At 37.9% G+C, this 26,104-nt stretch overlaps 1 protein-coding gene across 3 annotated transcripts in view; it reads right to left on the minus strand.

The window, feature by feature from the left end:
• Positions 1–1,942: 1,942 nt before the first annotated feature.
• The window catches only part of DIAPH3 (diaphanous related formin 3), a 613,925-nt gene continuing 589,763 nt past the window's right edge, over positions 1,943–26,104 (minus strand). For all 3 annotated transcript variants that reach the window (XM_075852308.1, XM_075852309.1, XM_075852310.1), the window contains one exon: positions 1,943–4,828. In XM_075852308.1, the coding sequence (XP_075708423.1) occupies positions 4,572–4,828 (257 nt within the window). In that variant the 3' untranslated portion in view covers positions 1,943–4,571. The remainder of the gene's footprint in view (positions 4,829–26,104) is intronic.

Consider the following 26,104-nt stretch of genomic DNA (forward strand, 5'->3'; position numbering starts at 1 on the left):
GAGTAAACACAGAATAAAACTACAGTAAAATGAGAATAAAATATCAACCAATGAAAACAATTGTGCAAATCAATATACTCTTCTTAAAAGGGTTGTCATCTTTGGAACCTGGCAGCATGTATTTAAGTTTCCTGTAATGCCACTGTAAGGGAAATGAAGCATTAGGCTATGTACACACACACAACAAAAATCAGCTGTAAAATATGGAGCTGTTTTCAAGGTAATCAGGCGTGAGGCATTTTTTGATGCGTTTTTTTACGGCCGTTTTTGGTGCTGTTTTTCTATTAACACAATGAAAAATGGCTCCAAAAACGGCTCAAGAAGTGCCGTGTTTAAAAACGGGCGAGTAAAAATGCCCTGTGGGAACGGAACACAGTTTTTCCCATTGAAATCAAAGGGCAGATGTTTTGAGGCGTTCAGCCTCTGTATTATCAGCCGTTTTTCGGGGCGTGAACGGCCCGAAAAACGGATGAAAATAGGCTGTGAACATACTCTGACTGTTTCTTTTGAAATTTATGGGCTGTCCTTGTAATGTACGGACATGTTGGGTCCTATCGAGCAAGAGCCTTTCTAGAGCTGCTCTCTAATCTGGCTTAGGCTATGTTCACACGGCATGTTACAAGCGTAGCGAAGAAGTGTATTTTCGGAGTATTTTTTTAAAGCGTCAATGGAAAAGACTTCAATGGGAACAATCAGCTCGATAAACGATTGTCACATTTTTAGCAAACTTATTTTTTACTCAGCTTTCTTAAATCAAGTGGAAGCTGTTTGCAGGGGTATTTTAATTGCATTCCACAGCGTAATGTGAGCGGTTTACATGCCAAAATACACCTGAAAATATGCTGTGGTAACATAGCTTTATAGATCAATGTCCTAAAACGTAAATCTTCATCTATTAACACAGAATGCCCAAATAGGATATAAAAATAGGTTTTCTCTGGTACTTTACGTCCCCAGAGAATAAAGGCATATGGTCCGCAACTACGATGAACATGACACCAGTCAAGCCAGACAGATAATCTTCCAATGCTCTGAACCTAGTGCCTCCTTACAACCTTTCACGGACCTAGAAAATTTGTGGTTTTGTGTGGCCGATGTTAAGCACACGTATTCTCCAATAACAGTGTTGTGAAAGTCCAAGTAAATGTTTTAAAAAAATCAAATAAAAAATTGTAATCTGTTTTTACTCTAGCAAGAAGATGAACTTATTTATCCAGGTCCTTTCTTCATACATCCCTGTAAGAAACCACATTATTACGAACAGTGATATTTTCAGTATCTCAAGAATTGAGTTGACAGAATATTCTACAGATGTGTCTCTCCTTAACTTATCTCTATACCGAACATATATTGAGATGTATGGTGCGAGATAGTAAACAAACATCACGGCTACCATCCCACATTTATCCATTGCCCATAGGCTCCCAGGCTATAAAACTTACATGTTAAACATACACTTTTTTTATTGGATAACTGTGACAGATGCCATCCGTCATCCATAGACTCCCATGTTAGGAAAACATATATGCTGGATGGCGTGAGATTTTATTTAATTGGTATTATGATAAATTACATAACTTAATGAAATTCAAGGGTGGACACATCTGTATGTCCACGAAAATGACATCACTGAACAAACATGAAGGGGCACTGGCTGCCTTGGACCATTTGTTCTAGCAATCATGGGGTTCCTAAACCACCTAACCCCACTAACGCTAACTTCTGACATGTCCCACTGTCATAGTGAATACTTTTACAGGATATCAAATTGACATAGATCAAATGTGAACATAAGTTATACTTACTTGGAGTCCAATGTATGAGGTATCGTTACTTTCATAATTCACGTGCGATCTCATCGATTCATTTTACATCTTGAACACAACTTCAGTTGGAACAAAGTAGTAAACACATTCACCAAAGGAAATACAAAGTTACCAGGTATGTAACAAACTCCTCTCTTTATTTGATATTTCTATTTACATTGGTCAGCTATAGAATTATAGCCATGGCTTCAGTAAATGTGAAACGCAATAGTTCCTGCTGATGGTTAGAACATTTACTCAAAGTTTTTCTATGTGGTTTTCCGGGCAGTGTTTTGGTAGCACATCAGGCACAATGTTACAATAACAAATTATATTTAGCAACTGCATAGGAAATCACAAGGCCTCATTGAAGCTGACCCACGTGCCCCTTAAGAGCGATCTTTGAGTATCATAGATCAGAGAGCGTGACACAAATCGAGAGTAGACAGAGGAGTGAAATGGATGAGGTATTTGCAAGTTTAATAGCAATTTCAATAATAAACATGTAGTGTTTATAGAATGTAATGCACTATGGTAATAAAAAAAATGCAAGATGTGAAGAATAATGATAGTAATATGGGAAGATCCAGATTGGCATATAAAAATATTTATAGCAGAAATGCTCCTTAAAAGAAGGCAATGTTCTCTACAATCCAGATTACATCATATATTACCTTATTTCTCACAAAATATATAATAAACTAACCTAATGTGTTTTCAGCTGCAAGCTGTGGTGTGTACTGACATCTTGTCAGCCAGCGATTGCTAAGTGCTTTGAAGGTTTAAAACAAGTCATTTAATACCATGTGGAATTTCTGCCCAGCATTGGACTTGTTGACCTGTTATGTGTGCTCTTCATCCTTGACTGAGAACGCCGGCTTTAACTGAGAGTGAGAAAAAAAATAGGCCTTTGCATTTGGTTCTTTAATTTCTGCCTATCTGCTTCATTAACACCAACATGTTATCTATTATGGCTAATTAAAGTCTGTGGTTTGTGCTTACATAACGGTAATGTTTCTGGTTCGGCTTCTTTAAGGTAAAATAAAAGGAAGATTTGTTGCCTTAAAGCAGATTGCTTTGCCCCTGCACATATAAAGCAATTTCCATATACAAGACGTGTACTTTGGTATTGTTAAATTGATCATATAATAAATATATACTGCATGTGCATTATCAAAAACAGTGAAAATTATATATTTAGTGGACAACAGAAATACAAGGAATTTCAAACTGTACAAGAAATGATTGTCTAATAAGTGTGAAATGTAGCTTCACTATTACAACAGTTTACATAGAAATATGGTCTACATAAAAAGCTTAGTAACTTCACAGATATGTTGCCTTTTTATCTTGTATTGATTCTCAGTTACGGGCGATATTATAGCACAGAGAAGCATTCACATTTCTGCATACGTCTAAGCTCATTTTTCTCAACATCTACTGCATGTTCAGCATCTGCACAGATCATGCTGCACAGTTATTTCCATAAACAGTACATTAATCTAGTGACGATTGGAAAACCAAATAAACCAAAAAAACAAACTCAGAATTCATTGAAGCAACATTTTAGGCGCTCAGCTAAAATACATCTGTCAACTGGCACCAGTGTCAACCACTAGAATTGTGAATGCAGCTCTGGTCTGTCATACTGGATGTAACTAAAGAACAGTAAGATAAGTAAAGAGAACTATTTGCAAAGTTACTTAAAGTTAGTATGTATAATAGATCAAAATTTAAACAGTAAAATGATGGTTGAAAGTGAACTCACACCTTTAAGTAATATTCAATACAATATCTGACAAAGCACTCATACTGGGGACAATGGAAACACAATTTCACGTACATAGGAGTTACTAAAAATATGTTTTTTTAAGGGGCTAATCTTGTGTTAAATATTATTTTCTCTATGTACACGAAAAAAAATAGAAAATTTGGAATTGCACTTATACTCCAACCCCTAAACAATTGAACTTGTGATTTATTAATCAAGTAACATCATTACAATAGGATATTCTATACTGGAGATAAATGTGAAGTAGAAAAAAGGTCTCCAATGATGTTTTATAAACCAAAAATGCATGAAAATATGGCCCAAGATTGTTGTCAATTGTTACCAAGAAAATGATGTTGTGATAGTGCTGGATACTTTCATACATATATAATTATTAGAAGAAGGAATATTTGCATTCTATCCTAGCAGCTATTTGTTTGATCCTAGCCCACAGACAAGAAGTGTTTTCAATTCCCTGTTACAAATTGCCTTTGTGATATCCCAAGTTTACTTTAAATTCTTTTGTATATTTTATTTTACTTTAGTACTGTTGGAAGGCCATATAAAATCCACTACAACCCTATATGAAAGCTATGCAGATAAAAAATATATAGTGGCAGAATAGGGGTTTACTAAGTTCTTAGCAGAATCCTTCCATTCTAAAACTAGTCTGAATACGTACGGCTGCGCCAACTATGGTGCAGCTATACAACACGAGAGGCTAGGGCGTGGACTTTGGTCTATAGCCTGGTGGAAGCATTGGCCGGAGAGCTGCATTCTGCAATGCTGGACTAGTCGTAAGCTAAAAAGGTCTGTATGTATACTATACTGTGGAATTTATAAGCTTAGAGCCAGGGAGGGAATGATATAGAAAAAAAACATTTGGAATAGGCATTTATGGAATGCTTTAGATTGCACACGCTTTACTTGCAGTTCGGGTCACATTGTTTTATTTATATTTTTATATTAAAAGCCGGAAGGACCACACCAATTTGTTAGAGAGCCCTCAGTCGTGCAAGCAAAGCTTCAACTTCTGGAATGGACTCCGCTTTGACAGAAGTGCTGTGACCTGTCCCTTTGTCTTTGTGCCCTTCCGAGTTGCACACCTCTTTTCTAGCGGTAGCCTTGCTTCTTGTTGCAGAAGCACTCGATTCCAACTCATAACTGAGTTCCTTAGCAACTGGAGCCCTCGCAGCTGAAGAGTGGATATTTGGTCGGGAACGTGATCTCTCAAATTGAGTTTTTTGGTTTTCTGTGGAAATTAGAAGAAAAGAAAATGCTAGGTTATTAAGTTGAATTACATTTAAAACATACATTGCATTATATTTCCAATGTATAGAACACAGAAAAGGTAATTTAGGGCTGAAGCGGATAGTAGTAAAAAAAAAAAAAAAAAAAAGAATATGCTTTACGTGCAACGGCATAAGGGGGAAAAAAAAAAGAGCAGAGGAAAATATATACTGGTGTAAAAGGACAGTCTCTAGAAAGAAGCTACTTTGTAAACCAGTTGTTTATAGCTGAACTGGCCCGAGAGGGGAGGATATTGATGATGGTAATACATCTCTATCAGGGTAATTTGCATTTGCACATAAAATAGGCCTGATAAATAGAACACATCAGAAGTAAATATATTTTATTTTCTTTTGCATTTATTACAACAAATATGCAGGCTTGTCGCCCCGGCTATAAACTCTCAGTGTCGGGAGGAAACTTTACATTTGCAATGAAATCCGCACTGCAGTTTAATGTTCCCAAGAAATCTATTTTCCTACATTGTGATCTTTTTCTAGAAAGCGACTATTAAGAGACAATGATCTTGACTTATCTCAAGTGTGGAAAAAGACGGCCACACTGGCTGATGATTAAGTGACTTTCTGCCACTGACTCCTCAAATAGTTAGAGCTCATTCTCAAGAATGATCCCACCCAAAGATATGCAACGTCCGTAATGCAGGCATATTCAATATTCAGGCAACCTTGAGCAGGGGGATTGAAAATGGCTTGAGAACTTGATATGACATTTAAAGTTTTTCGGTTATCGGCTGAAAGATGTCCTATCATCTCAATAGTAATGACTTTGGAGCACAGGCAGTCACTCATGACAGTGTCGTTTATGCGAGAGCTGAAAATTCCTACTGAAAACAGCTTGTACATTAAAAGGTGGTTGCTGAAGATATTTACTGCATTGTCATTTTCTGACCAGGGGCTCACAATGATGGATGAGTATTTTACACACAATCTTGACAATTACCAACAGTGCGTCCACTGTTTGGTTACAGGAAAATAGGAATAGAAAAAAATCTAAAATTGTAAAAATAAAACGCATGCAGTTTAACTAGGATAATTTAAAACTAGACACGATTTCCTAACAGAATATTTACTCTTATAGCAACACCCAGCATATTGTGTCAACTCTTCATATGTATAATACATTTACTGTTAAATGAAAAATACAAGGAAAGAGATCCGATTAGGTTAGTGGATGTATAGAGGGCGAGTTTTTTTTAACTTATGTTTTACTGAGGTTTCAAGGAGAACATCTGAGGGGAAAAGAGTCACCTAGTAAATACATCTTATGTACCTGTAAAATTAAATTCCAGTTTTGTAGCAAATATTAAGCTTTATAGCTTTTCCAATCTTGCTGAAAATGTAATGTAGAGTAAAATCTAAAAATACTGGCACTTTGGGGACTGGACGGTTGATGGATCAATGCGTTCTCTTTACTACTTGATTTGGTTCACGTCTAATCAAAGGAAATCTAAAAGTGTTCCCACTATTTATCCATTACTTCTACATCAAAATATGGAACCTGAAAATTTTCAACCACTTGGTAATCCCAGATTATAAGTGATGACTATTTTGGATACATGTCTTTGGTATAAAGTCTTATGTGGGGCTGCTTGTAAGCTTAAAAACCAGTGACCAATTTTTTTCTACAACAGGAGGTGAAAGGCTGAACAATGCAGATATATATATATATATATATATATATATATACATACACATACAGTGAAACATCTCAAAAAACAGACCACCTCTTCTCATATGCTATTTTATGCAAGTAGAGATGAAGACTATTTCTTCACAGACAATTTCAGTGGTTGTCACCAAAAGAGATTTTACTGCGTGTATATATATATATATACACACATATATATATATACATACACACACAGAGTAAAATCTAATTTGGTGACAACCACTCAAATCGTCTGTGAAAAAATGGTACTATATATACACACATATATATATATATATACATACATATATATATATACACACACACTACCGTTCAAAAGTTTGGGGTCACCCAGACAATTTTGTGTTTTCCATGAAAACTCACACTTATATTTATCAAATGAGTTGCAAAATGACTAGAAAATATAGTCAAGACATTAACAAGTTTAGAAATAATGATTTTTATTTCAAATAATAATTTTCTCCTTCAAACTTTGCTTTCGTCAAAGAATGCTCCATTTGCAGCAATTACAGCATTGCAGACCTTTGGCATTCTAGCTGTTAATTTGCTGAGGTAATCGGGAGAAATTTCACCCCATGCTTCCAGAAGCCCCTCCCACAAGTTGGATTGGCTTGATGGGCACTTCTTGCGTACCATACGGTCAAGCTGCTCCCACAACAGCTCTATGGGGTTGAGATCTGGTGACTGCGCTGGCCACTCCATTACAGATAGAATACCAGCTGCCTGCTTCTTCCCTAAATAGTTCTTGCATAATTTGGAGGTGTGCTTTGGGTCATTGTCCTGTTGTAGGATGAAATTGGCTCCAATCAAGCGCTGTCCACAGGGTATGGCATGGTGTTGCAAAATGGAGTGATAGCCTTCCTTATTCAAAATCCCTTTTACCTTGTACAAATCTCCCACTTTACCAGCACCAAAGCAACCCCAGACCATCACATTACCTCCACCATGCTTGACAGATGGTGTCAGGCACTCTTTCAGCATCTTTTCAGTTGTTCTGCGTCTCACAAATGATCTTCTGTGTGATCCAAACACCTCAAACTTCGATTCGTCTGTCCATAACACTTTTTTCCAATCTTCCTCTGTTCAATTGTCTGTGTGCTTTTGCCCATATTAATCTTTTCCTTTTATTAGCCAGTCTCAGATATGGCTTTTTCTTTGCCACTCTGCCCTGAAGGCCAGCATCCCAGAGTCGCCTATTCACTGTAGACGTTGACACTGGCGTTTTGCGGGTACTATTTAATGAAGCTGCCAGTTGAGGCATATATATACACACACTACCGTTCAAAAGTTTAGGGTCACTTAGAAGTTTCCTTATTTTTGAAAGAAAAGCACAGATTTTTCAATGAAGATAACATTAATCAGAAATATACTCTATACATTGTTAATGTGCTAAATGACTATTCTAGCTGCAAACGTCTGGTTTTTAATGCAATATCTACATAGGTGTATAGAGGCCCATTTCCAGCAACCATCACTCCAGTGTTCTAATGGTACATTGTGTTTGCTAACTGTGTTAGAAGGCTAATGGATGATTAGAAAACACTTGAAAACCCTTGTGCAATTATGTTAGCACCGCTGTAAACAGTTTTGCTGTTTACAGGAGCTATAAAACTGACCTTCCTTTGAGCTAGTTGAGAATCTGGAGCATTACATTTGTGGGTTCGATTAAACTCTCAAAATGGCTAGAAAAAGAGAGCTTTCAAGTGAAACTCGACAGTCTATTCTTGTTCTTAGAAATGAAGGCTATTCCATGCGAGAAATTGCCAAGAAACGGAAGATTTCCTACAACAGTGTGTACTACTCCCTTCAGAGGACAGCACACACAGGCTCTAACCAGAGTAGAAAGAGAAGTGGGAGGCCCCGCTGCACAACTGAGCAACAAGACAAGTACATTAGAGTCTCCAGTTTGAAAAATAGACGCCTCATAGGTCCTCAAATGGCAGCTTCATTAAATAGTACCCACAAAACGCCAGTGTCAACGTCCACAGTGAAGAGGCGACTTAGGGATGCTGGCCTTCAGGGCAGAGTGGCAAAGAAAAAGCCATATCTGAGACTGGCTAATAAAAGGAAAAGATTAATATGGGCAAAAGCACACAGACAATTGGACAGAGGAAGATGGGAAAAAAGTGTTATGGACAGACGAATCGAAGTTTGAGGTGTTTGGATCACACAGAAGAACATTTGTGAGACGCAGAACAACTGAAAAGATGCTGGAAGAGTGCCTGACGCCATCTGTCAAGCATGGTGGAGGTAATGTGATGGTCTGGGGTTGCTTTGGTGCTGGTAAAGTGGGAGATTTGTACAAGGTAAATGGGATTTTGAATAAGGAAGGCTATCACTCCATTTTGCAACGACATGCCATACCCTGTGGACAGCGCTTGATTGGAGACAATTTAATCCTACAACAGGACAATGACCCAAAGCACACCTCCAAATTATGCAAGAACTATTTAGGGAAGAAGCAGGCAGCTGGTATTCTTTCTGTAATGGAGTGGCCAGCGCAGTCACCAGATTTCAACCCCATAGAGCTGTTGTGGGAGCAGCTTGACTGTATGGTACGCAAGAAGTGCCCATCAAGCCAATCCAACTTGTGGGAGGGGCTTCTGGAAGCATGGGGTGAAATTTCTCCCCATTACCTCAGCAAATTAACAGCTAGAATGCAAAAGGTCTGCAATGCTGTAATTGCTGCAAATGGAGAATTCTTTGACGAAAGCAAAGTTTGAAGGAGAAAACTATTATTTGAAATAAAAATCATTATTTCTAACCTTGTCAATGTCTTGACTATATTTTCTAGTCATTTTGCAACTTATTTGATAAATATAAGTGTGAGTTTTCATGGAAAACACAAAATTGTCTGGATGACCCCAAACTTTTGAACGGTAGTGTATATATATATATATATATATATATATATATATATATATATATATAGACAGATCATATAATTATATAGATCGGCATCAGTATATCAGTGTTGGTTGGAGCATGGAGAATTCATCGTCAGTACACAAGCATGATTACACACATGTAGTAAATGGGCATGGTCATATTATTAAATGGGCTCCACATATTATATATATATATATATATATTTATATATATATATATATACACACACACACACACACACAAATATTGTATAACTCAGTGTAGCATACCATACCATGTATACAAGGAGGCATATGTATTAATGCATTTACCCCAATGTCAAGGGCTTCACAGTCATGATGAGCGACTTAAAACAACCCCAGGTCTGACCTGAACCTACCATGTTTCATATATTAAACCAATGTTCTTTGGACTACTTAGGCACCAGGGTCCAAGTTTGACTGCAACCACTGTACCCCACATGGCTTCCTAAAAACTATCTTTGGGAGTAAAGCTCTTCCTTTCTCACTCTACAGTCTCTAGATTTTATCCCGCACGCATACCACCACACTTTCACACCAACCAGAAAGATACAATGTAGACTTTTATAAGGCTATGGCTACATGGCACACTCTGCTAGTCTGGCTACATTAGACATTTAGTTGTTAAAGAAAATTGCTGGGAACAGTCATCAAATAATGTCCAATTATATTTCTACCTTGCCTAAAATATTAAACGTGCAAAAATACATTATATGGACAAAAGTACCGATGTAGCCGTCTTTATCTGGTCTTTTAACACATTAAACACAGTGGCAAGACCTCTTATCTTTACTTTTTCAATGACTTTTCAATGGCCTTTTTTGTGTGATATTACGCTGCAGCAAGTTAGCACAGTCAAGATAAAGATGGCTACATCCGTATCGGGACACCTCGTAATCATTGAATTCAGGTGTTTCATTCAGTTCCATTGCCACAGGTGCATTAAGTCAAGCACCTAGCCATTCAGTCGGACATTTGTAAAAGAATGGGTCGTTCTACAGAGCTCACTGAATTAGAGCATGGTACTGCAATATGATACGACTGATGCAGCCAGTCAGTTCCTGACATTTTTTCCCTCCTAGATATTCCACAACCAACTGTGAGTGCTGTTATTGCAAAGTGACCGTGTTTATGAATCACAGCAACTCAGCCACGAAGTGTCAGACCACGTAAAGTTACAGAGCAGTGTCACCAAGTGCTGAGGTGCATAGTGCATAAAAGTCACCAACGCTGTGCTGACTCAATAACTGCAGAGCTCCAAACCTCCTCTGGCATTAACATCAACACAAAAAGTGTGTGCTGGGAGTTTCATGGCATGTGTTTTCATGGCCGTGCAACTTCACGTGACGAATCACTCGTGACAAAAGACACTTCTCTATCAACCTTTACAAACATTTGTGAAAGAATGGGTCATTCTAAAGAGTTCACTGAATTCCAGCGTGGTACTGTAATAAGAATACAACCAAACAAGTCAGTTTAAAAAATGTCTTCTCTCCTAGATATTTCAAAACCTTCTCCGGCATTAACATTCGCACAATAGCTGTGCCTGGGAGCTTCATTGCATGGGTTTCCATGGCCGAGCAGCTGCAAGCAAAGACTTACATCACCAAGCACCATGGCATCACCAAGCACCAAGCGTCAGATGGATGGTGTAAAGCACGCCGCCACTGGACTCTGGAGCAATGGAAACGTGTTCTGTGGAGCGACAAATCACGCTTCTCTATCTGGCAGTCTGATGGATGAGTCTGGGTTTGGCGAATGCCAGAAGAATATTACCTGCCTTACTGCACTGTGCCAACTGTAAACTTTGGTGAAGGAAGAATACTGCTATAGGTTTGTTTTACAGGGGTTGGCCTAGGCCCCTTAACTCCATTGAGGGGAAATCTTAATGATTTAACATACCAAGACATTTTGGACAATTGTATGGTGTTAAAATAGTGAGAACAGTTTGGGGAAGGCCCTTATCTGTCCTAGCATGACTGTTCCCTAGTGCAGAAAGCAAGGTCCATAAGGGCATGGTTGGGTGAGTTTGGTCTGGAAGAACTTGACTGGCCCACATAGAACCCTGATCTCAACCCTATAGAACACTTTTGGGATGAATTAGAACCAAGACTGCAAGCCAATCCCTCCATTATCATTGTCTGACCTCATAAACGCTGTTGTAAACCAGTTCTACAGACACACTCCAAAATCTTGTAGAAAGACTTCCCAGAAGAGTGAAAGCTGTTTTGTCTGCAGACGGACCAACTCCATATTAATGCTAATGGATATAGAATGGGATGTCTTAAAATCTCCTGTAGCGGTAATGTTTAGCTGTCCCAATACTCTTGTCCATATAGTGTAAGTTGCAGTACAGTGCTGAGAAGAAAGGTAATGCTAGATATAATCCAGTGCTCAATATATTAAGCTTTAAAGATCAGTTTTTCATGACCTTTGATATATAACATTAACCTTGTGAGTCCTTTGGAGAGATTAAAGGTTAACATTTCATGACAATGTTTTTTTTCTACAATATATTGAATATACAAAGGAAGAAATGGGTAATAAAATGGAACAGTGAACTAGCCAAATGCGATAATGACATTCATTTCAGCCACACGTCAGCGGGGCTTGCAGCATATTGGTCTGGTAATGAGCGGTAGGTAAAGAAAGGGGTTACATTTTTCATTAAAATGGTGTAAATTTAGAAAAAGTCATGTCGGAAAAATAATGCTATTACAGGAAATGCTGCATTATTGAAAGCAGTGCTCTACACGAACAAGTAATTAATATAAAGGTTAAATCTATTTACATTGGTAGGTGAAGAAAGTTATATAGACATTTTGCATAATTGGCTTGTGACTTTTTAGAAATGCAGTTATAAATAGTGCTTACAATGCTTCATTAACCTATAATTGAATTACAAATTTAAGATCTAGTCTTGCTTGTGTAAGGAAAAACAGCTTTATGATAAGAAAAAAAGATAGTGATGTTAATTCTTATATTTTTCGACATACACAGCACGTGCACTTAGAAATACTTGTTCCCCACAAGACATATTCTCCGACACTGAATTTATAATATAATACATAGTTTGGTAAAGCTGCTTTGATCCAGCATGAATTATCGGACAGTCATAGAAAAGTATAAAAAATGTACGTACGTGGGTAGATAACTTTGAGGATGCAAAATATGCCACTATTACTCTGCTATTTATGCAGAGAAGTCTTATAATGGCTTCTGACTAGTCGTCTATTCCTGGTTTTGTGAAAATTATGATCAAGCAATTCTGTGCTGGATTATTGGTATTTTTGGATTATCAGATGCCAGACTAAATAAATGTCACTTTTTTTCCAACAAATGTAACAAACCTAGTTTTATCATTAAGAGGGGTTTATTAACAATTAGAAGAGATGCCATATTGCTAGGGTACGCCATCACTTTCTTACCACTTGGATTAAGAGTGACGGGACACTCACCAATTCTCAGAAGGAAGGAGCTGCAGTATTCATTAAGTGCTGAGGCTCCTTCACAGCTTTTCATACTTCAAAATCAACATTGAATTACTTTAAAGGGAACCTGTCAGAGGTTTATGTAACCATAATTGTTACAAATGCAATAAAGGTACCGGTGAGATATTGCAAAAGATACAGTACCTCTGCGTGTCGCCGATAGTAAAGATTGCCTCAGAAAATAAGTTGCAATCTTTATCTCGCTGTATGCAGAATTATTCAGGTGTGTCCTGTGATCTTAGAGCTAATCCAGTTCTCAACTTTCCGTAAATGATGCTGCCTCAGGATGACACAGGAAGGGCCTTGCAGCGTCAATCAAGTAAATAGGTGTGGAATTAGCACCGAGCTCACCAAAAACGCCACAGTTCAAGGTATAACCAGTGGAAACTTCTTCTTTAATTAATACGCCATGAGAAAGATGAAAACTGCTTTATTTAAGCAACCTTTTCTATTACTATTTATTTACTAATATCTCATTGGCACCTTATTGCGGTTGGAGCAATGTAGGGCATAAAACTGGTGACCGGTTCATTTAAATGAAAAGATTACGATTTTCACAGCCCCTAAAGGTGCGTATTGTGTGAATGTCAAACACGTTGTGAATGAAAATGTTCAAACAACATTTCTGACCTAGAAGTGTTCTGCAAAGAAGACATACCTAAAGCAAAAATAAAAGCGCACCACTCTTAATAAATTTGGTGCATCTCGCGCAGTCCTATAGAAATGACATCTATGCCTCCCTTGAGCAGGCGAAGATTTGAGCTACAATTTGCACCATTTATTAGTTTTTAGAAATACTACATCTGTTGAAAACGTGCTGGCCCTGCCCTCTCCAGGTTAACCCGTCCCAGTTTTCTCACCACTTTTGAAAAGTGGCAAGAGAAAAATGTCACAAAAAAGTCCCCCAGGCTGGAGTTCAGCTTTGTAATGTCTAAAGCTCACTACAACTGTAATCACAAAATAGAACTATTCAGCCCTTGACATTTTCAAAAAATTACCCTCTGACTGGTAGTTCTAAGTTTTATTCCATAATCAACAATCTCATATCACTTTCACCTCCGTGATGAAGACAAACATGTTTATATCAGAATTAACATATCTCAAGTATATGGTTAAACAAGGCTCTGTTCACATCTATCTTGGAGGCTCCATTCCATGCACTGCCATTCGTATTGTCAAAAAGACAGACAACACGACAGAGCCCATTACAAGTCAATAGGGTCCATCCAGATCTGTTATATGACGGATAACAATCACTGCATTCTGATTTCCGTTAAAGACTAAATCCACAACGCAGATGTAAACAGAGCCTAACACAAAGCTTTTATATGAATCGTCATTATATCCACATACTATAAAGTGTATGCTAATATTTGGTGGAGTGATTACTATTGACCTGAAGGCTATGTAAATACCAAGCACAGTGGTTTATATGGCATGAAAAGGGTGCTTCAGAAACAGCAGAAGAGCGCTGCGGTATCATTGAACAGCGCAAATATTTAGAGCATGACTCTCGTTGATCAATTTAGCAATTATTCTCATTCCAACTACATCTTTTAGGGCATTATTTCCCTTTAAGTGGAATATTACAAACGTGACCACATTACCATTTTAATGAGATGTTGATGGAAAATTCATACTTCTGGGCTACATTAGTAACAAACTGACCAAATCATAATGGTAATCAGGTCACATTAAAGAAAATCCATTTCCCATTAAAAAGTAAAACAAGTGCAATAACAAACTATGATCAGTAATTGTGCTAATTTCACATGCCATCTTCTTCTACCATTAATGCAATCATAAATGAAGACACAATATTCGATCTAATGAACATGAGGAAAAAAAAAGAGAAACTATTGGTATGCATAATAGTGGACCTACAGGGATTTCATCATAGTACAAAACATGTTGAAAGTAGTTCCGTCAGTCCGAACAACTGATTTTATCTGGGAATTATCGGATTATAATCAGGTTTGAGTGACCGCTGAAGAATTCTGGAAATTCAATAAGCAAACCCGATTGCATAATTCAAAGTCTGGATGTCTACTTGCTTTTATTGTCAATTTTACAGGTATTTGCTTGTCTAATATTTGAATGCAATCCCCCCTGTGCGGACATCCCTCGCATACTAATGCAAATGCCTCAGATCAATAGCTATACATTTTTTAATCATGTTGAATAAAGGGATTGATGTGGTGTGACTTAAACCCAAAGATAGTAAAACTTTTATGCCTCTTCTCAGAATGTCATTCCATCTGGATTTATTATTTGCAATGTGTGTTTGAAGTTGGCTCTCTCAGCATCTGCATTTAATGTCTTTTTGTTCAGGTTTTGCTTTTGATATTTCAGATGGTCTTGATCTTTCTAAATTAATTTTCTAGAAAGAGCATTTTTCAATCGAAGCATCATGGTTTCCAAAATTGTGTGAATTGGGCACTGGTCCTTAGAATAGCCTTTTACAATGTACAACTGTCGTAGGCTGCCTGAAGTTTTTTGGAGCTGAAAACGGTCACATCTGTGAGTAAGTAGATCACACTCCCAAAGTATAAAGTGTTGGACAAAAGAAAAAAAAATGGCAGTTTATATGCCAGATGCTTCCTTATCTACTCCAAAGTTTGTCAAAGGGACCCATATTGTGATAGAACTGACTAATAAGCAGTCAGCAGCTAGAACGTTAACCCTATTGAGGTCATTTTAAACAAGTAGAGTCGCAGGAGGACCAACCTCATAAAACATAACCTTTTATTGAAAAAAAATGAGATGTAAAGAAAGGCTTGTGTAGCTGGGTCACACCACGTCAAAACTTTGAATAGCACGTGGGGGACTCAGTCAAGGCAATGATATATCTAGTAGGAAAGAAACTCTCACCCTATAGATATCCCTATCCTATGGAGCCCTGCATGCGGCGGAACTGCCGCCCTGATAAGGGCAATCCCACTATCTGGAACCTGCTAATTGCATGCTAATAAGTCCCTATTAAAGGGCATGGAATAAAGATAATCATAATAATTATATGATATCAATAATCGTGGGATAAATAAAAAGAGAAGAAAGATCAGATATGTACCAAATAAAAATCTTCCCATTGGAAAGTTCGATCCCAATCTGGAATCTTGTACCAACACCGTAATAGGCACATCTTCCATAAGGGTGTCCGTAGGTCAATATAGAATAAAATGCAGCACATATAATAATATTTCACACATGGTAGAAAAAAATATACGTCACACATATTGCAAGTCAAAGTGATATCTCTTAAGAGAAGTTGCAATCTGTGTGTTGCCAAGTGACAACCCACTTAGGTCCAACTAATAGTGTTCTGACACAATTATATCAGCATATTAATAAGATCTGTTGGCTCACAGCTGTTATTCTGGTGTATAATGTCATAATAGATTTTTGTCCCAAGAGAGAGAGAGTCCCGACGCATTACCCTATGGAAGAACCATAGTTCATCAGGGGACATATACAAATAGATTCAAACAAGAGCTGCCATTATAGTATTATTGCAGGTGCAACACCCACAGAAAAATGGCAATCCCAACAACAGTGTAAAATTAACCTCATTACACACGGAGAAGTATGATGTACCCCATACAAGTTGTTACTAAAATTGTAACTACTTGCGTGCAACAGATATTTTGTGGGTCAGATATGCCACATAAAATGGTAGATGTACCATTCTGTCCAGGTCGGTCTACAGATATGAGATAGATGTATGCAACGCAGCACTGATGACATTGAGTGCTGCATTACACATAAGGCCTTGACGCTGCTCGGCAGGGGACCTGGAGGGGATAAGAGAAGCAGTGAGGGGAGTATGTGTTTTTTTTAATTTTATGGCGATTGAGGGGAATAGTTGGCCGTGATTGTTGCAACACAATTAACGCAAGGCCAGCTGAAAGATGGAACACGTTTATTAACCCTTTAGTAACCACCAGTATGCCTTTTCATGGTGGTCACTAAGGGGCCTTAGGCTAGGCAGTCGCCTTTTCATGGAGGCCCAGTCTAAGTCTGTATGGGTGTCCTGTGCAGTCTGGAGCCGGGGCTTGGCTGTCTGTTTACTTCAATCTTGGCCGTTTAACCCGTCAACAGCAACTGCAGCATTTAACTTGTTCACAGGGGGAGGGAGCTTCTTGTCACCCATCAGCGGCCCGTATATGCAATTGCGGGCCTCCGATGGGGTGCCATGGCAGCCAGGGGCCTGATAATAGCCCCAGGTCTGCCTTGGGCATGTGCCTATTAGGATGTGCCGGAGGTACGTCCTAATAGATTGCTTGTCAGATTTACACAGACAGGCAGTAAAGATCTGGTATACTAAGTATACCAAAGCATTATAGCAGTGATCTAAATATTGCATAGTAAAGTCCTCTAGTTAGACTAAAAAAATAAGTAAGTAAAGTGAAATAAAAATTACAGTAAAAAGTGGTTTTATTTAGTAAAAGTGTAAAAAATAAATAAAAAGCACACATATATGGCATCACCGCGACCATAATGAATCACACAATAAAGTTAATGCAATTTAAACCGCAAGGTGAACACCGTAAAAAAAACAAATGCAAAAGACAACGGCGAAATTTCTATTTTTCTCCATTGCCCCCCAAAAAGTCATAATAAAAGTTAATCAATAAGTCCCATGTACCCCAAAACAGTACCAATCAAAACGGTCTCGTCCTGCAAAAAACAAGCCCAAAAATCACTACATTGACGGAAAAATAAAAACATTACGGCTCTTGGAAAGCGACGATGCAAAAACAAAGTATTTTAGTTCAAAAGTGTTTTTATTGTTTAAAAGTCGTAAAATATCAAAAACCTATACATATGTGGTATCGCCGTAATCGTACCGTAAAGGTAACGTGTGATTTACGCCGCCCAGTTAACGGTGTCAATTTAAAATGCATAGAACAATGGCAGAATTTCAGGTTTTTTTTCTATTCCCCCCAAAAAAAACTTAACAAAACTTAACCAAAAAATGATATGTGCCCCAAAATGGTGCCATTAAAAATTACAACTAATCTCGCAAAAAACAAGTCCTCATACAGCTATGTTGACGGAAAAATTAAAAAATTATAGCTCTTTGAATGCGACTATAGAAAAACAAAAAAAAATAACCATTAGGGCCTAAAATAGGCTGGTCACTAAGGGGTTGAGATGCCTCTTAATAAATGTGTTGCATCCTACTCTAACTTTTATTTTTATTAAGACTGGCGTAAATAGTTAATTACCTAACTCCATAAGCTAGAAAAGTAGTTTTGCAGACAGATTTTTACAGACAACTGACACAACAACAAGCAAATAACTCGGTGGTTAACTGGACAAAAAGCCAATGCAAAGAATTAAAATATGGCAGAGAGAAAGTATAAGTGTACTAAATATGTGGCTTGTTTAATACAAACTATATAGACAAAAGTATTGGGGCACCTATACATTACACCTACAGGAGCTTTTAGGACATCCCTTTCTAATTATATAGGCATTAATCTGGAGTTAGTCCCCCCTTTGCAGCTAAAACAGCTTCCACTCTTCTGGGAAGGCTTTCTACAAGATTTTGGAGTGTGTCTGTGGGAAGGGCATTTGTGAGGTCAGACACTGATAATGGACGAGAGGGCATGGATCGCAATCTCCATTTTTGTTCACTCCAAAGATGCTCAGTGGAGTCGATGTCAGGGTTTCTGCGCGGGCCAGTCATGTTCCTCAATACCAAAGCAACCCAACCATGCCTTGATGAACCTTGTTTGTGCAGTGGGGCACAGTAATGTCTTTACAGTTGGCACAATGCAGTCAGGTAGGTAACGTTCTCTTGGCATTCGGCAATCCCAGACTCGTCTGTCAAGTTGCCAGATAGAGAAGAGTGATTCGTCACTCCCCAGAACACGTTTCCACTGCTCCGGAGTCCAGTGGCGTCGTGCTTTACACCACTCCATCCGACGCTTGGCAATGTGCTTGGTGATGTATGGCTTGTATGCAGCTGCTCGGCTATGGAAACCCAGGCCATGAAGCTCCTGGACACAAGTTTCAGTGCTGATATTAATACCAGAGGAGGTTTGGAACTCTGCAGTTATTGAGTCAGCAGAGCATTGGCGACTTTAATGAACTATGAGCCTCAGAACTTGTCGACCCCACGCCCCATTTTTTCACATATGTTTGTAAGGGCAGAGTGCATGGCTAGGTGCTGGATTTTATCCAACGGGACTGAATAAAAAAAAAACTGAATTCAATGATTAAGAGGCGTGTCCCAATACCTTTGTCAATAGTGTATTGTATTCTATATATATATATATATATATATATACTCTCTACAAACAATGTGTGGTAAAATGTCTCCATTTACACTGAAGTTCTTTCATATTGATTCATTTTTCTTAGCGCAGCAAGTGTAGGTTTTTATTTATTGTTGCTATATCTTTGCAAGAAATAGTTTGAAAAAGTCAAAAGCAGCCGTCCTGTCTTGTGTGTCTCAGTCATTGTAATTTCAATTGCGAGACTCAGATCCGTGCAAGGGTTAAGAGAATCATTAAATGAACACCGAGAGACTGGGGACAGCAGAGTTTATAAAATGGTCGTATGAAGGCAATCGGAAATCAGGGCTTTAATAAAGCACTCGCTCCTAAATATATTGTAGCTTTTCTTTCTGAAACCTCTTATTTGTCTTTACAGGTAGTGGATACTGTATAATACACCGGGGAGCACTAAACAAACTGACACCATATAAGCACAGCTGGTGAAAGTGCAATCCTTCTTCTCAAAGAGCCTGGAAATGCACCAGCAGGAGACCAGTGAAGGGTTAGTCAAGACGTGGTTAGAGGGGAATCTGTCAATGTTTGAAGAAAACAGTTTGACAGCCGGTTTCAAAAACAGAATAAACCAATTGAATGCCCTCGGAAAGCTCAACAGGAGATTTTTTTAATTTGTTCTACAGGAAACTAGAGCCCTGTAGAAGGAATCTTTGATGCATGAAAACCGCAGTTTCCGAACGTGGCCTTGTCAAAGAAAATGGTAGCGGGAACATTTTTAATATTTCATACGATTTATTTAACAAATCGTTTCAATAGAATGATAGTGCTCAGGTGAAGCAAGAAAATGCTTAGTCTTTATTCATAACATCCCAACTGCCATGAAACCACAAATTCTAAAATTCTGCTGCTGCAAATGCACAATTTACTGAGCAAAATCTATCAGCTGAAAGGGGTCACCTGGTTTAGTAATCCCCTATTATGGAATTCTGTGTTTATAGAGGGGGTCCCCTGCTAAAGAGCGCCTTTTGCTCAGACAAACATCCCATTGACTTTAACTGTGTAACATTTGGTTTCTCCTGCGGCAGCACTACAGGGAAGATCAACACTTGCTGCTGGGTGACCCCACAAGTTACAGCTTATCGATGGGATTCCCTGCCGCATTACACCCTGTAATCAGCTTATCACTTAGGGATCCTTAAGCAAAAAAAGGATTTTACAAAGTGGATAACCCTTTAATGTGCAGAATAGCTACATATTTAAAACACTTTTATTAAATTATTTTTTATATTGCTTATATAGTGCAAACATATTCCACCACGCTGTACAGAAATAGTTGTTATGCATATCCGTCACTGTCCTCAATGGGGCTCACAATATAATTTACCCACCTTATACAAACTGTCATGCCCATGGCCACGGGCCGTCAGGTTCACTCACCTCCTGACGCCGCAGCCATGGAACTGTGAGCGCTGGTCCCCATCTCCTCCTCAGTAGACGCCAGCGCTCACTTCCGCTTCTCCCGGCTGGGTTCCGTAGGGTGCGCGTGCACGCTCGTGCCCACTCTTAAAGGGCCAGCGCACGCACCTGAAATTAGTACTAAATTAGCCCATGAGCGCCCTGGACTATAAGAAGGGCCCAATTGCTTGAGAAAGGCCCATGCTGGGGCTGAAACGTTGCATATGGGTGAATACCGTTTTTTAACTTTTTTGATACCATGACATGGAGTGCTGCCTATTCTTTGAATGTCTAAATTTTGGGACCGTAGGTCGTGGTCTGGAGGCTTGCACACACAAACCTTTGAAAGGGTATTTATCTTTTGTTCTTGGTGCTGCTCTTCTTTGAATTTTTTTAATATCTCTAAATATTGATATCTCTATATAGATAGATTATATATATATATATATATATACATATACATATATATTATATACACACACACATATACACTTGACATCACCATAATTGAAACTTCATAATTGAAATTTCATTGGTATATTTTACTCACTAATTATCTCACTTTCATGGTGCCTATACGTACGTGTGTGTACACACACACACACACACACACACACACACACACACACACTATGTTTCAACTAACATGTATCAAATTCTGGGAAGTAGTAGGGAGGGTTTAGGAGAAATAATGGGGGTATTGTCACACAGTGAAGCCCACGGCATGCTATGGAATTGCAGTTCATACCATAAGTGATGGAAAGTTAATGCCTACAGAGGGCCATTTTGAAGTTCTTTTAGATGATAATAGCGAAACAAGCACTTCAACATTGCATTAAATGGTTGATTTATATAAACTGGCAATGTACATGGGGAAGATATGGCCACAAAGATTCTTAATTCTGTAACGTCACATACCTTGGTTACTAAAGCAGAGCAGATCAGTAAATATAAGTGTATTGGTAAATTTCTATAAGAAGTAATTTCTTAATAGTGAAAAGTGTAAGGCCTCATGCACACGACCGTGCATTACGGTCCCAATACTATCCGCAACTGCGGATAGTATAGGACATATTCTATTCAGTGGGCCAATGCACAGGATGGTGGTTCCACGGTCCGTGCATTGGCCGGGAGCCCGTACTGCGGAAAAATAGAACAAGTAATTTTACGGGCCGCATTCATGGCCCGGGCTACTTAGAGAAAATGCATGGTCTGTAATCACAGAACGTGCATACAGCTACGGCCATGTGAATGAGGCCTAACTCCTAAATTTGGCTTCACAGGGATTTGAAGGAGGGCTACCAGAAATAGCATGTAAAGGCTATTGTGTGCGTGACTTATGTAAACTGTTTTCTTGTTTTCAGTGTTATCAGGGCTTGAAGTAACAAGCCTGAATTTTGCATTATTACTTGTCTACCCCATGACAACAATTCCGATTCCGCTGATTCAGTATTATCATTGTAACTTGCGGAAATTCAAAGCACTATTGACATCAATATGCAGACATAACTGCCACTATTTAAGCTGGTCGGGCTGTGGATACTAAGATGGATCATGATTGGATCCTTAAAATGTATTGTTGACGGCTAAACAAGGCCAGAACACAGAACCGTGATGCTGCAGGCTTTGGCTTGCAATGTCGAGCACTAATAACACTGGGGAAATATAAGCTATGAAATGGATTTTAAAATTTTTTCTTACAGCACTTGGAAGGTATTCCTCCTCCTTGTGGAGATCCAGAACCATAAGGGCAAAGCTCACTGGGAAATAGTATGCAAATTAGCTCCCCTCCAGAACGGAGAAAACTTTTTATCTCAATGTCCGGCCCTTTAGAGCCTTGAAATATGACTCAAGTTATCAGCTAAAGCAGAAACACCAAGGTTCTACAGGGTTGCCACAATTAGGGGACATTAGAGAGACGGGTTTCTTTCTTTTGGAGTAAAGCCATTTTCTATACTTGTCATGTACACAAAAGGACCTTTTGCATGTGTCTTTTGGTAGTTCTCTTGTAAAATACTGGAAAAACTATGCATACTGTACAAATTAATTTTTTTTCTATACATGCCACTGTTATGTTTCCCCATTATTTACACTACTTAGCAGCTCATTGTGGGTGGCACTGTATTTAATATGATTGACTGACATCTCTGAAATGAAACAGCATTGAATTTTTTTTAATCTGGATATTAGATGCGAGGTGCACAATCTAAAGCTCAACCTTTCTGCCCAATGCTCATCAGATTTGGATAGAAGAAAAAAATAATTGTTTTCATCTTCTAAAGCAGCCCCAGAGTGAAAAAATTATGCAGATATGGAGCTCTAAATCATGGAAAAGCTCGTTAAGGCAGTATTTGGGGTCTAAAATCATGAAACTATGGAATTCGTAGCTTGTGCAATTTAACTTTTTGTATCCCAGCAAAATTTATTTTTCACTTTACAGAAACTCAGTAACTCTCCTACGCACGGGTGACCTTGTTATTTTTTTTAATAAATACTTCTAGTCAAGTGAAAAAATCTTATGTCATTTTTCTACATAGAGCCGTCACACACCTGTATTTAAAGATGTGATAGGCCACTAGGAGTAAATGAGATATAAATTAGGTATAAAGCATTTCCATATTAGCCGAGCACTTGCCGATACACCCTAAAAAACCATAAAAATTAAAAAGAGAAATATTAATTTGATTGCTGCATGTTTAATATTATAAACACAAGCCCATTGCAAGATAAAAAAATCATACATCCGACAATCTATTCTACTTGAGAACATAATGATATCTGTAATCGACAAATATATTTAAAATGGCAGTGTCACGGTAAATGAATATTGAGCAATTCATTCAATCGGAAACTAGCTGGGACTGCTCGCCTGCTCAGTTATTCCTCATTGATTATTTGAGCCTTGCCTCTCCTTTCTTGGCAGCCCTATCTAAGAGCCCATTATTTTTCATCAACATGGACTACATTAAAATTGGAGGGAAAAAAGTAAAACAAATGGCTTCCTAGTGACACTTTGCCAAATGATTCATTGCACTGAATGCTGTTAATTTACTCAGTTGAACTTATTACATAAAGAAACCAGAGATCGCGCAGACAACGTAGCTTAGAAAAAAAAAAAGTTGGACCCTAGGTAGGGCAGGGAATAGGCTGTAACTGTAAATGGTTCACACAATTTCATCAAAATGTATGCTAAGTGTGTATTCACACATGCATGTTTTGTGTTTTGTTTTTTTTAATGCATTGATTGAAAAAAGTCGGTGGCAAAAAAAATTTTGGTTACACAAAATCATGCCAATAACATTGAAAATTGCACTACAAAAACACCATAAAGCTGGCATATGTGAAAACACACTAAGAACTTTTAAAGCATCGTAAATATGGGAGTAACATGCTGCTGCACCTATGTGTGTGTTTGCTTATGCATTGCAGTCACTGCACATCAACACCTGCCTATTTATTTCACTTTGTATTATACACTATTATATATATATATATATATATATATATATATATATATATATATATATATAAAAAGCAGAGAAGCAGCACTCACAACAGGATAATAAATGTCAGGGTGCCCAGCAAGTAGTCCTGATCCTTCTTGGACTATCTAAAGTATTCAAAAGAAGATCTTGCAGCACTCCAATAGGTGATAACAAATGTTAGTTTATTCAGGCAACATCAGACAGTGCAACGTTTCAGTCCTGCAATGGGACCTTTCTCAAGCATGATATATATACATGCAGCCACACTTGCTGTGTAATAATAAAAGGGACGTTCTCTTAGAGGGCGGTTCTAAATTCTTCTATTGCTATAGAAATTTGGCTCGAATAGACATATTCTGTGTAAAGCATAACTCTGGGAAAAAGACATAGTAATCATAATAGTCCATAAATGTATTGACAAATTAAATCAGAAAAAATTTTGCCTTTTTTTATTCACATTTGTGTGAACAAAAAAAATACAAAACTTTGCCTAAACCGGAACATATAGAATTCAATCTGTCTTCCGATCTTTGTTGCATACTTAATATGGTCAGTGTACTCCATGGGACATAGAAGAGCATTGGGAATCCTTACAATACTTTAGATCTATTTTCTTCAAAACTAGAGAATCAATCAGGTCAAACCTATCTATACACAGGAGTCCACCGGCTCGTATTATCTTACAGTGATTATGCCTTACTTCCCTCTAGAAAACCGGGGTAAGAAACACTGAAGTTTTACATTTGCTGTATTTCATGAAATAGGCAGAAGATATTCTGAAATTTACAAAACAATTTTTAAGATTTTTTTTTTTTTTTTGTGCGTGCGTGTCAAGCATTTTTCCTTTAAGTATACATGCTTTATATCTTGAAAAGACAATTACGTACTGACATGATAGGCACATTATTATGCAGTTGACAAGGAAGTAGCAAGGAGTAGAGAACTATCTGTCTGCTGAAAGGAACACTATATTTAAAATGATGCATCTTACAAAAATAATGAAGTATATCTTTTAAAGCAACAATTTAATTTTATGATCCATTTACCTCGTGGTCTGCCGATGCGTTTGATTGTTGTTTATATTATTTTCCAGCATTTTAGTTTAAAGAAGGGAACGGAGATTGAAAGTGTAGAAATAAAAGTCAGCTCTTAAAATTTAGTGATGCGGTTTGAAAATGTTATACTGTGGTACATTAATTGATGTGCTTCAGTATTGCATATTGTAAATGCTAAGAAAATAAAGTATCAAACATATGCACGTCGGTTTCTACGGAAACCAAAGAAAAACAATGAACCTATAAATCAAGGTACTGGGAAAACAATTATTGTATGAGCTGTCACTTCTAAGGAGTTACAGAGCAAAGACCTGAACATAATTATACATTAGGAAACGACTAAAGCAATAATTAAGAAAACAATACACAACGCATGACTCGATTTCTGAGGTTCTCCGATCAATGGAAACCCAGAAAATGTTTTATATGCAGATGACTGCCTCAACAAGTACCAGGTTAAAAAGTTAGAACCTCGTGCATTAGCACTGGTGATAGAACTTGAAAAAACATCTGTGAGAACCCAATGGAATAAATGTGACAATGCCCCAATAGGGTCATCACACGATATACCCAAGATAATCTTCTTTCGTCACACATAGTACCGTTAGGCAATAATGAACAATATAAAATGAGACTAGTATATATCACCCAGATGTACTCTACTCACTGGCTTCTCCTGACATAATATTGCTCTCTCAGCACAATGTAGAAATGACCGGCTATGGTGGCGGTACATCACATTTTCCCTTCTACTGGGCCTGTCCTGGCAAAAGTATAGTTTAAAAAAAACATAAAAATGCCATTATAATGTCTCCCAAATGGTCTCTTCTAGGGGACAAACTTTATAAAAACAATACGGAAAATAAAGAAAAACAAAACAGACATCAGGCATGAAAAAAAAAAACACTCTGATAG

The sequence above is a fragment of the Rhinoderma darwinii genome, chromosome 2 (genome assembly GCF_050947455.1).
Source record: "Rhinoderma darwinii isolate aRhiDar2 chromosome 2, aRhiDar2.hap1, whole genome shotgun sequence".
In the NCBI taxonomy this organism is placed as follows: domain Eukaryota; kingdom Metazoa; phylum Chordata; class Amphibia; order Anura; family Rhinodermatidae; genus Rhinoderma; species Rhinoderma darwinii.